General features: G+C 37.4%; 1 protein-coding gene across 4 annotated transcripts in view; it reads left to right on the forward strand.

The window, feature by feature from the left end:
- LOC139121592 (arg8-vasotocin receptor-like) overlaps nt 1–6,318 on the forward strand; it is a 170,866-nt gene extending 164,548 nt beyond the window's left edge. For all 4 annotated transcript variants that reach the window (XM_070686629.1, XM_070686627.1, XM_070686631.1 and 1 more), the window contains 2 exons: nt 2,226–3,246; nt 3,526–6,318. In XM_070686629.1, the coding sequence (XP_070542730.1) occupies nt 2,226–3,246; nt 3,526–3,624 (1,120 nt within the window). In that variant the 3' untranslated portion in view covers nt 3,625–6,318. The remainder of the gene's footprint in view (nt 1–2,225; nt 3,247–3,525) is intronic.
- The last annotated feature ends 6,550 nt before the right edge of the window (nt 6,319–12,868 follow it).

Raw genomic sequence — 12,868 nt, forward strand, 5'->3', positions numbered from 1 at the left:
AATGCCCGCGCATGCGTCTTTCGCTTTTAAAATTTCCAAACAACTCACTTTCAACATTTTGTGGCGTCGTTTATTTTACTCGAACAGTGTGTCGTGTTTTATTGACTGTGCTGTGTGGTAGAAATGAAACATTCGATGCTCCTTGTTTTACTCGATGCGGTCGCTAACACATAATAGTGACGCCGTGAGGCGCGCGACGAAATTGAACCCTCTCATTAAACTAATGCCGAAGCATCCTCGGGAGTAATAGGTATAAATAGAGACATTTATAGTCAATGGTATGGCCTCATGTTGCCCTAGGTCAGGAAGCAAGATTTCATTTCCTTTCTTCTCATAAGTTAGAATAACATTTACTGCTGGGTGTATGTGGCTTAATACGATTATAAAGTAGAAGTGATCAAGTGTCATACTACGGACTCAGTTGCTAGCGGCAAGATCCAAATATAACGGTTTGTTAAAGAATATAATTTGATGTGTTATGAATGAATTCACGAAAAATATCAGCAACATAACGTTGAGTAAGGTGACTAAAAATGAGAATGGGTTAGTTGAGGAAAAATTGACAATTATGACATGGTTTTTGTATCAATATTTTAAGGTAAAAGGGTCAATTGTGAATTTTTCATTTTAATGATCTCAGTACATCGTAATTAATCTGTGTGTCGTGGCCACATTCCGCTTTGCTATATTGAGAACAACCAGAAAGAAGAGACTTTGCCGCAAAATCTGCCTTTTATCTCCCATAAAAAATATGATCTAGTGTTGATTCAACCGTGTCTTTTTGGAAGGGGTCACTTTAGTTCGTGTGTGATTGACTTCATTGTCTCACAGAAAACTTATCTTCTGATTTTACACATCGCCGATGCCTCGATTATTTTCGGATTCATGTATTTCATTTATTTAATTACATCTAAGGCTGTACTTTGCGGGTGGAGCCATGCAGGCTGTTGTAATTTGTTTCAAACCATATCGACTTACTTTTCCTTATAAAAGGTACCAATAGTTCGCCGGTCCTCTGTTGAAAGCTGACTGCCGCGAGATTCGTTGCATAGCAGAATACTTATTTGTAAGATCAGACTGCATTTGGGTCATATGGTGAAATACTGACCAGGAAGATAAAATGAGAGAGATAGTGTAACTATCATTTGACTGGACTGGGGCAAGGGATTGAAAAGGAAGACTGTTATGTGAAATAGAATCCAGCTATACCATAAATGTGTATGAAATCAGAAGCTTTTTGCCTCTTTCGAATATTAGCCCCATCCCTAGGCAGTGGATCAAGTTACTTGTGACAAAAGATGTACGTAACACAACTTTTCAATACTATACACTATACATACACAAATCGTACTTTTTTCCTAATAGATCATAGCCTTCAGTATACTCATGTAGGCTTTCAAAAGCAACGTTCTGATTCTTAAATGATATAGTGATTAGTCTATCCGAAAGTTAACCGTGGAAATAAGACAACGATATATTAGATATACAGAGAGTTATCATTTAGTGGGTAATATATGCAAAATCTAAATCTAATGACTCGCGGTCAAATCCTCTGCATCATCATATAATAATAAGCTGCTCTATTTTATGCAGGAATTTTGTAGAGACTTTCAGCACATAAATGTTACGGGGTTTGGAGTTCATTTCACTGGCGTTCTCGTCGGAATACTGATTGAGTCATTCCCAGGGAAAGCAGTAAATCGTGAACTTAGTTTCATATTATGAAAACAGCCTACGAGAAAGGCTATAACTGATATTAGCTGTTATTTACTTAAAGATTAGACTGCATGCAAAGACATTTCTAGAGAATTACGAAGGGGGGTGGGCGAGGAAGATTGTAAAAAATTATCTAACAAATGAAACAAATTTAAGTATACCTTCAATTCCCTAAATTATAAAAATGTGAAGTCCCCAAAACGAGACAATACCCGTTTTCATGTGTGTGTGCGATAAATGCACAACTGCGAACATATTTGTAAACTTTAATATTATATGACTTTTAGGTTCATTATTGGGTATTTTCATACTTATGATCGGCATCATTATATTTTCCAAGTCCCTCTTTCAGTCTAACAGCATTTTCAAGTCTATTCTGAAAATATATTCCCTCAAGTTTCCAAGTCCTGTCAATAGTACCGTCCCCAGCCATCTGACTTTATCGCTGAAACCCAATATTTATTTTAGAGTTTCATTTCACGAATTTTTTATACAATTTTTTATCATAGGTCGGGGAGGATGGCATCTGTTGTGATAGAAAACATCACAGGTGTTTTGGCGTCGGGGAATGTTACCACGTCGTCTAACTCGACACCGCCGTTGCAGCCGGAGTATAACAGAAATGTTCGCCTTGCCACCTACGTTGTCATCTTCGTGGTTTCCATGATCGGTAACACTATAGTCTGTACGTGGATGTGGACCCACCGCAAGCACAAGTCCAGGATGAATAAGCTGATTTTGAGCCTGACGCTCGCCGACCTCTTCGTGACACTCTGCCCTCTAGTGACGGAATTTGTCCAGGAGATACTCCTCCGTAAATGGGTGGCGGGTAACACGGATCCTCTCTGCCGACTGTTGATGGTTCTCCAGGTCTTTGCCATCCACGCATCTTCGAACATGGTGGTCGTCATATCGATTGACAGACATCGAGCCTTGCGAAATCCTTTCGCCAGGAACATTCCCTCGAAGTTTCTCATCAGCGGAGCCTGGGTAGTGGCGTTATTGCTGGCTCTGCCGCAAGGTTTCGTATGGTACCTGACGTATGGCAACGGGCAGCCTTACTGCGTTACAATATTCAAGGGACGCCCGGCATGGCACGTCAAAATGTACGTCACGTATGCTTCGGTGGTGGCTTTTTTGATACCTTTTTGCATAATCTGCGTTTTGTATCTGCAGATTTTGAAGACGGTCTGGGAACGAGGAAAGGAAATAAACCTCGATGGGAAACTCAAAAAGGCGCCAAGCTCAAAACAAATGAATGCCATAATCTCCCGCGCCAAGATAAAGACACTGAAAATGACCCTGGTCATAATTTTGACCTTTATCATTTGCGGAATGCCCTACTTTGTGATGGAGATGGTTCGCTTGGCGACTGGAAAAGTTGAACCCACCGCGTACGCCGTACTAGGGATATTCGCCCTCTCGAACAGCGCCGCCAACCCTTTCGTTTTCCTCTTCTTCAACTCCGACAACAAGTTCTTCGCGTTCCTGGAGCAACGCTTCTGTTTCACTTGCTTCAAGACTCAAGAGGTAAAAGGTCACAATGTCAGAATTAGTGAAATGGACAAGTCAGACATGACTACCACGATAAGTTGTGTTTGACTCTAGTAATCGTAATTTATTTTTGAATTTGAACTTTGACGTATTACTCTTAATGTTGGAACTTGCCGTTTCTGGAATTAATAAAAGGATTCAGTGCCCGTCCATCCATTTTCCAAGAAAGGAAAGATAAGTCACCTGACTGGATGGGCTTTGTTTCCGCTCATTACCCGCAAGAGGGCACTGACCCAAATATTCTTGGTTTCACAGGATGAAGACCGACAGACGAGGTTTGTTTCGACGTACACTGTGAAAAATGGGAATGAGAGAAGTTTGATTTTGACAGAGCGAGAACGCTTAAGCACGTAGATTCTGGAATAAGGTACTTCTTGAAAAAAAACCCTAAACATTTGACTGTCCAAACGGATCCCACACGTCCATTGTTGACAACATTGCTTTGCATGGAGATTAGAAGCTATTGGTGGAACATCCGTCACTTTTCTTGAAGTTGTGGTTCATCGTTCATTTCACCATTTTCATCTGTCGAATCAACGTTGTCCTCTCGGGAACACTTTCATTGCGTCATAAGCAATTATGAATGCATGAGCAACCTCCATCTCTTTGGGTACGGTTCACCTCCAACTTCCTCTTCTGAACACTGCGCCCTCGTTGGCGATTGTCTCCGTACTTCTCTTTTTTGTGGGCACTGTTGAACTCTTCATCTTCTCTTCTGTGGACTTTCCATCCCAATCTTCTTTACGATCTTCTTCATTTCAACCAACTGCATGTTGTAGAATATCTCATTGTATCCTGAAACCAACCGATGAAGAATTTGGTCCGCGGCTGCCGCTGAGCGGACTTTGCCAGTAACCGAATGAAGCCGTCGCAGTTTGTCAATTTATCTAACTGGAATCGATCACCTTGTACATTGGCAGTTAAGCGTCCCCTTACCTTTCAGTTTTCTGGAAGTTTTTTTAAGAGGTTAATTCTATTGTTCAGACTACAATATGGAGAATACATTGTGACAGTTATTTCCACAATGTGATTTTGCTCGGGTTAGTCTTGATTGTAAATAGACAGTTTCAAATTCTGGGATTTTCTCTGCAAGACACCGGACCTTCTTTCAAACATCCAAACACAACTCCACTTTTGGTAAATCATATCATATATATTACTAAAATGATAACCCACTGCACATAGACTGATTCATCTTTAACACTTTCTGCTTAAAAATACAAGCATAAAGATCGATACTATGGGCTTATACGATCCAGCTAAGTTGCAAGGAAAGTGATCCTTCGAATATATGAGAGCAAAGGACTGAAACAGAGATTGGCTGTCTGCCTATGTGTGTTTATGTGGTGTGAATGACACCTTGTTATACATAGAACTAACATTAGAGCGTTACAAATTAATACGTACATGTAATCTTCACATTCGATGTGAATGTGCAACATACACTATATATATATATCCCATATATGCGTATATATATATATATATATATATATATATATATATATATATATTTACTTTAGTGAGTTGTTGTTGATATTCTGTAATTATATTAAATAACTGTATATTTCCTGAATATTAAATTATAACTTTAGTAATAATATTTAAATCTAACCTTGTATATAGACATAGCGAAAGTTAACTTTGAAAATGTATGTTTACATATTATCTTCACTGCAACCTTACATGTATGTGATGAAGCTATTGAACATAATCACTGTAAAATAGTTTCTGCGGGAATCGCCTTTAGTATACTAAGTATGATGAGTTAAAAATGTGATAGCGCCACCACGTACCTAGTTTCAAACTCCATACTTAAATCGAGGGAAATCGTTCGCTTTCTACAAAAGCCTTCATAAACTCTTGCATTTTCAGACGCGGATTCAATAATCCATTTGTCCAATTTTAAGGGTACCGGAAAACGCCCATCAAATGGGGTTTAACGGAAGGACGAGAACAGTAATTAATACTGTTGTGTTTTCTAATTAGGACATAGCTTGAGCTCATAATGCATGTGTTCAATGAACGGGTGACGGTATCCTGTTCGAAACAACACAAGCTGTTGAGACTTTTAGGCTGCATTTGTTGGTATGTTCTGCAGTATTTTTGTTAAGTTCGTGAAAATGTATATTATTGTCGTACTTGCAAAATTTTGTACAAGTATCTGTTGATCAACTTGTCAACACAGCCTGACCATGTGCAAAATCGAATGCTATTGTTGACAACTTAATTGAACTGCCGTCAATATATCATTTATCAACACATGATTGTATATTGTACACAACAGTCTGTGTTGGCAAGGCTGATAATTTGTATTTCATTATGCGCAAGGGAGAAGAATAAGAACTTGTAAACGTTTTTGTTTCCAGAACAGCAATATGGAGAATAGTATAAAAATAACATGTATTGCCCATATATAAGCAGTTCAGGCTTATATCCATGCTAATAAATTATATGAAGACTGTATATGAAATGTTACCCGGTCAGTGGCCCTGTATATAGGCCTGATCCAGCTGACGAGTACACATGACTTAGTATAGGTTATACTTTCGAAGGGTGATAGGAGGTACCTTAATGTAAATATGATGAAATTATAAAGGTAATACCAGAGGACAGCATGAATTGTGTGTAACAGTGTACACGTGGTCGAAGGTAGAATGTGTCAACAAGGACGTAAGCATGATGTGCCAGCCATATTACCGTGACTCAAGTGCCAAATACACAGAATGGTCAAAAACACAGAATGGTCATCATTTCAGGAAATAATGATAATAGTCTGCACTGTTTTGTCGATCAGAGTGTTTAACACAAATTGTTTCCGTGGGAAGATAAATTTATCCGATTGCTATTGTCTTAGACATGATATTGAAACGCTTTTAGCGTCGTGATTTCTTGTCTTGTCTTCTTACTTGACCAAACAATTAAAAGTCTAAAAAATTCTCAATCCACTTGAAATTAGTTTAATATAGGTTTTAAAAAGTGCGTCTTCTTATTTGCTATCTTGTTTTATGACAGAATTGGGGAGTAATAATCAGTTATTGTTATATGTTGGGAGACATAAATTTTCATTTACAATGTCTCTTACGCAATATATATAATATATATATATATATATATATATATATATATATATATATATATATATATATATATATATATAATAATAAGGGATTGAGCCAGTAAAATATTTTATGCCTTGTAAGAAAATTAATTATTTTACTATATTGAATTTAGTTGAAAAAATATGTCTTCTGTGTCCCTGACACACTAAAAAACTGAGAAATTTAAGTTTAAAACTCAGACCATCTAAGTACACTTAAGAGATGGCGTTGTAGAGTTCAAATTAATCTTGTGTAATGTAGTGTGGTGCGCAAGTTTATTAAAAATTTATCATAACAACAGTGATAATCGTTCAGGATGAAAAATATTTGGGTCGACGTCATGGCTATAATGTTTTTGTAATGAAAGGTAGAGATATAAAAACACACAAAACACAGGTGCTAGATATAGGAATTTGAAGAATTCATCTTCTGTCTTCCAGGAGATATCACAATCATAACAAAATACATTGTTTTAGATTATTTATTGAACAGTTATCTTACTTTAAGGGAGTACGTGCCTCGAAAGTGGAAACTCAAAGTTTTGCTCAAGCTTTCTTCAATGAAATTTTCAACCTCCCTCTTACCAAATCAAGAATGAAAATCGAGAATCACTTTGCAAAGTTTGGTACTAAGGAAACAAATAACCCAAAATTTACCGATATTTGAAATTCAAAATGGCCGCCATCCCAGTGTTAACTCATGGGGAAAAAAATTTCGATTTTTTGAAAAAAAAAATTAAGACGGTGAAAATCCTCCTTACTCCAAGAGATTCAAAATGAACCCCCACAAGCGGTAGATCAGATTGTCAAAATTTGAAAGTCCGACCCCCCTCCCGTGATAAATGAAAGTTCTGTTGAATTGACTCCCAATGATCAGGTTTTAGGCTGCAAGGGAGTCCTAAAAGCCGACTAGAATGAAATTCACGATATCTGCCTCTTTCTGCAAAGGATAGCGGAGAGTTATCTGTCATAAAGAGACAATGGCTAACATTTCATACTAATACCCTGATTGTGTTGGACGATTGTGACCGTAACGTAGAACACGCCCCGAAAAGCTTTTACACAATTGCTCATACCTTTCTCAAAGAAACTATTTCCATTTATATTAATGATGACAAAGAAACAAATGGTAATCAAAGTGGACGACAGAGAATCAAATTATGTGAATTTCAAAATGAAATTAACCCTGTGTTAACTATATGGCAAAAATGTATTTTCAATTAAGAACAACAACAACAAAATTAAGAATATGAAATTTCACTTAATATGTACTCCACAGGTTTCAAAACCAGACCAGAACGGTTTCGTCAAAATGTGAGCATCCGAAAAAAAACTGTTCCTGAGGCTTGTTCTACCCTCAGTGATAATCTGACACTTTTCGAAAGCAGCGTAGCGTTTGATGCTTGAGGGTTATCGGATATTCCCGTGACAACAGCCCGCTAAAATCGTGTCAATCTTTAAATTTCATTAAATGCGACCATATTGATCACGTCGCAACATTATCCAGTGTAGAGATCGTGCCCCAAGGATATGCTAATTTTCAATAAATACCAGAGAGCAAAAGTATCGATTCGTGCAGTCACTTTTACCTGGCAGGTTCCTGATCGATTTTCTTTGAATTTATTTGCTAGACAATTTACATCGACGCTGAAGAATTTTGCGTTTAGCGTTAATTCATCATTTTTGTTCGTCTGTGAAGCACAGTTTGTTCTTTAGCTCAATTAATACGCTTTAATGAATTGCACGATGATATGTCATATTCAGTCTCTTTTTACTGTCTCTTATATCATCAATTTTAAAGAGTGTATTATCAATTTTAAAGAGCGTACGTGAGTGCCGATAACTTAGTTACGGTGTTTATTTGTAAGCCCATCGATGCATTAAGCGAAAGTAAATGTTTTTTCATGATATGTCGGTTGCGTTTTGCCGCAGGCCTGTTCATTGTGGTTTTACGAGGCGCATTTTACGTCACAATGATCCAAGCGACAGTGTGTTTGTAATCTAGCTAGCATATGGACATTAACTGATCGGGTTTTACTGTTAAACGCAATGATACCATACATCATGCATGGCTGTGTCCACACGCGATGGACTGGAATTATGTCAATGATTGCTTGCGAAAACAAAGGCAGTGGGTTTTGACAAAAGGCCGCCGTGTGTGTGATCGATTGTCCTCATCGCTTGGTGTGATGGCACTTGGGCTCTTTCAGCTTCATCGTGTTTTGATCAACTAATGGACACCTGAAACTAGCTCGCTAGCGATTCCAACCTGTGTTCGTGCACAAGAAAACGTTTGTAGTCAAGTAATAAGATTTAATCAAACGGAAACCAAACACCCTGCTGTACACCCCATGCTGTCAAAAGCGGCGAAAGCTATTAAGAAGAATGCTGTACGACATTAGCATATCATCATTCATAGCAACTCTGAGATTTATCACCCTAAAGTGGTCTGAATTTCATCGAATAGCGCCATAAGATTGAAAATTTCAACTTTATTAAATTTTAAGTCGAAAATGACCGTTATGTTTTTGGTATTTGTTTTACTATCGTCATGATCATCCATTTATCATTTTTTATTTGGAAAATAAATCACAGCTTACATGATTTTTATAGATATGTGTGACATCGCATGCGAAGCAAGTGAAATATCGTTTAATGAATGGACGTTTTAGCGGTAGTAAAACGAGAAGGTAACAGTACTTTAGCGTTAAGAATTGAAAGATTACAGATATACCAAGTGAAAATTTAGCCAAGAATGAAGCTCCTCTGTGTAAGAGGAAAATGACTGCAGAATGTTTCAGGATCGTTAGATTTTATTTCAGATCAAACTCTGGAGTGAGCATATAGTTCCTAGCCGCTTTTACTGAACAGAAAGATCCAGCTTCGTGTCAATACATATGTACTCTATCATATCAATAGAAATCGGCAAAAACTCTTCGCCTTTGAGATATAGTGTCAATTTGTAAAAAAAGTCGCGGCTAGCTGAAGCAAAGCATTTCTTTGATGTATTTTGAAGAGTGTAGACTTTGAATTAACGATAGAGGGAAGTGTAACCCCTTACTATGGTAGATATATCCTCCGTTAGATACCCACCGTTATTTAATACTAGATTTTTAACTCTTCTTTTAAGTCGTTGTCTTTCTCTTTGAACTGATGTAACATTTTAAATTATATTCAAATATGTGTGTTAGAAGTAGTGAGTGCCTTTGCACTTTGTTTTAGTTTTCAGTTGTTTTGGGTCAAATTGTGTATTCTTATTCAACTTAACCGTGTAGACCACAATAAAATATTTAACACAAATCAATAAACAGCACTTGATGTCTTGAATGTTGAACTCCTTCTCGTGCTTGTCTGTTTGTCGCTATTTTGCTCTCTGCAGGGGAGAAAACAACGGCATATGGGACATTCCAATTACAATGTAAGGTAAGTAGGGTATTTGTCAGAAGAGCAACTACTTCCGTGTAGGACTAACAAAAGGCTTACAACTGAACAAACATATCGCATATGATCAGCATGTATGTGTGAAAGCTGATGACGAGCAATAAATTTTGACGTAAGAAATTAAGGACGAATTAGTAACGTGCGTGCAGCTAGCAACTTTAAAATATGCTCTCAAAATTTGGACACATAATATCAGCAATAGATAAAGGACCAACTCCAGGAAGTTCCCACGTATCCAATGATAGCATGTCTGAGACGTTAACTAATTCGCAAAATGACGTCAGTGGCGACAACGGCTCAATTATTAACGATCATGCGGATGACCTCGGGTAATTTCGGCAGTGTTCGAATTTCCTTGCATGTTATAGTGGTCGCACCGATATCAATTATGTAATATTGAAGCTCTCTTAATGTCAGAAGTAACCGCCTCATGTCTCAAAAAACACTGAAGAGTCGTTTGAGATTAGCGGCAAGTCAGAAATGTTAGATGATGACAATCGATACTCGCGTACGAGCTGCAAATTTATGGAAAATAGGTTTCCACTAGTTCATCGTGCAATCGTGTAAGAATTAGTCTGGATATATGTGTGTGTGTGTGAGAGAGAGAGAGAGAGAGGAGAGAGAGAGAGAGAGAGAGAGAGAGAGAGAGAGAGAGAGAGAGAGAGAGAGAGAGAGAGAGAGAGAGAGAGAGAGAGAGAGAGAGAGAGAGTTATTTATATGTAACACGATTATTCATCCAGAATATTCCCCTGTTTAGGCATTATGTTTTACTTTTGTATTCACATGCTCTCTCAAGTACGCTTGGTCTGTAAGTAAACGCTGCCGACTGACTCACTCACACATCCGCCGACTCATCTAGCGACTGACGGATTGACTCATCATCACTCACTCACTCACTCACTCACTCACTCATTCATTTATTCATTCATTCTGTCACTATTACCCTCACTCTATCACTTTTACCTATCTCTCGCCCTTGGACTCATCCCTCTACTAACTCGCTCTTTAACTCACTTTGCCACTCAACATTCCACTGACCCGATAACGCCCTCAGTGTCACACACTCCCTCAGACATACAAATATATATATGCCCACTTTCGAAAACATGATTACCCCCTGTTACAATATTCAAAAACAGGGTGACTCTACAAAGACAAAGGTAAAACAAAAATGTGAAATATATCTACAACGGTTGTAACCCTTGACGTCATAGGGGGTCAGTGTGTTTTTGAATACCAACACAGAGTCATACTTGCCTAAAGTACATCGTACCATCCACGACTGTCATCTTTCAGTCGCATTTTTCAGCTTGCCCTTCGGGCGCATAAATTGTGACTTCAATATATCAGAGATACCTGGATGTTCACAAATTGAAAGTTTGTGATGCAAAAGCATCATTTCAGCCACATCATTCAGTTTACAGCTTTTGACACGCAGTTCGAGCGCATAACCTTGATATAACAGAGATATATATCAGAGATGAATCTATCTGGATGTTTGCAAATTGAAAGTCTGTTTTGCGAAGTGTACTAATCATTATGAAATCTGCAGTTCATACGAAAAGCATGACAAAATCATGATCATTTTCTGTTTTCTCTATGAGAACTCAGTATGAGAAAGCAACATGCACTAAACATTTCATAATATGTTGATACAGTGATATATTTTAGAAAGAGAAAATTGACAAGATATTTTTCATTTTCACTCATGCAACTATCTTCCTGTGACAGCTTTTTAAGTAAAAGGTGTTTTTTTCATGAGTAAAATGATAGTTAGCAAAAGGCAGTCATTGTCATCATTGGCTATGCTTTTATTGTTCCAACAATATAAGAAAAGGTCCTCTCAGACACTGTGCACACACGATTTGGCCACACCTTACAAAATAAGTCTCAAGGCTTCTCAGGGTATGTAATTGGATGGCTGGCAACAACCTTATACATGTACTGCTGTTATCTCTTAGATGTTAGTGATTGACATCAATTGATGTACAACAGTTCTACAGTGGACATCTGGGTAAAGCATAAAAAGTGTGAAACACATTTGTTTAAAATATAACTTTATATATATATATTAATATATATATATATATATATATATATATATATAATATATATATATATATATATATGCGCCCGTTCAGTTTACTATAGAACACCAGTGTACGTCGACACACAACAGCGTCAACAAGTGTAACTCTGAAGAAGGTAGTCTGAGTACTGCCGAAACTTTGGTTTAAATACAGAAATCTTCCCTGAAGACGGAAACACTGGTCGATTACACTTTTTTTTTCTTCTACCAAATTTATACACACATATATATATATATATATATATATATATATATATATATATATATATATATATATATATATATATATATATATTATTGTAGATACATTTCACATTTTTGTTTTACCTTTGTCTTTGGAGGGTCACCCTGTTTTCGAAAGTTGGCCTATACGAGTACACTTGTAATTTAAGACCTCGTTATTAGAGAATAAAGTTTCGAATGACAGGCATGTACACATTAATTAGGAAACAAGACGACATCGCTTTTCTAAAACTCTCCGTTTACGTCAGGTGAAAAATAATCGTGGGTTTTTGCCAACAATGTGTGAATATTAGATTGGCGAGGTTGAGTGAATCGGCCATAATATCACCATTACTGATCGCATGCACCTGCCAGTGACCTGCCATGACTAGTTAAGAGTGTTTCACTGCAAAAGGTTCCCAGTGGCTGTAGCTACATCCACAGTTCGTTACGGGCTTAAGGTTGAAACCAAAGTCTGTCGAAGATAGCTCTATATACGGAGTTTTAACTCGCGGTGTATTCATCCGCACCATACTTTCAGTGCGCAACGTAACAACGTACGGTAAAGCATGTCAAGATGGCCATTCATTCACTGGTCAGCTCGATCACAGGTTGCCATAACGATGACTTTTCAGAAGACTATTGAATAGCTATCTCACAATCCTTTAGTAAACAAAAACTGTAGAATGTTAGCAGCTGGATATCCCGTAACCAAGGCATTTAAAAATTTTCTATGTATCACAATG

The sequence above is a fragment of the Ptychodera flava genome, chromosome 21, assembly GCF_041260155.1.
Source record: "Ptychodera flava strain L36383 chromosome 21, AS_Pfla_20210202, whole genome shotgun sequence".
Lineage (NCBI taxonomy): Eukaryota > Metazoa > Hemichordata > Enteropneusta > Ptychoderidae > Ptychodera > Ptychodera flava.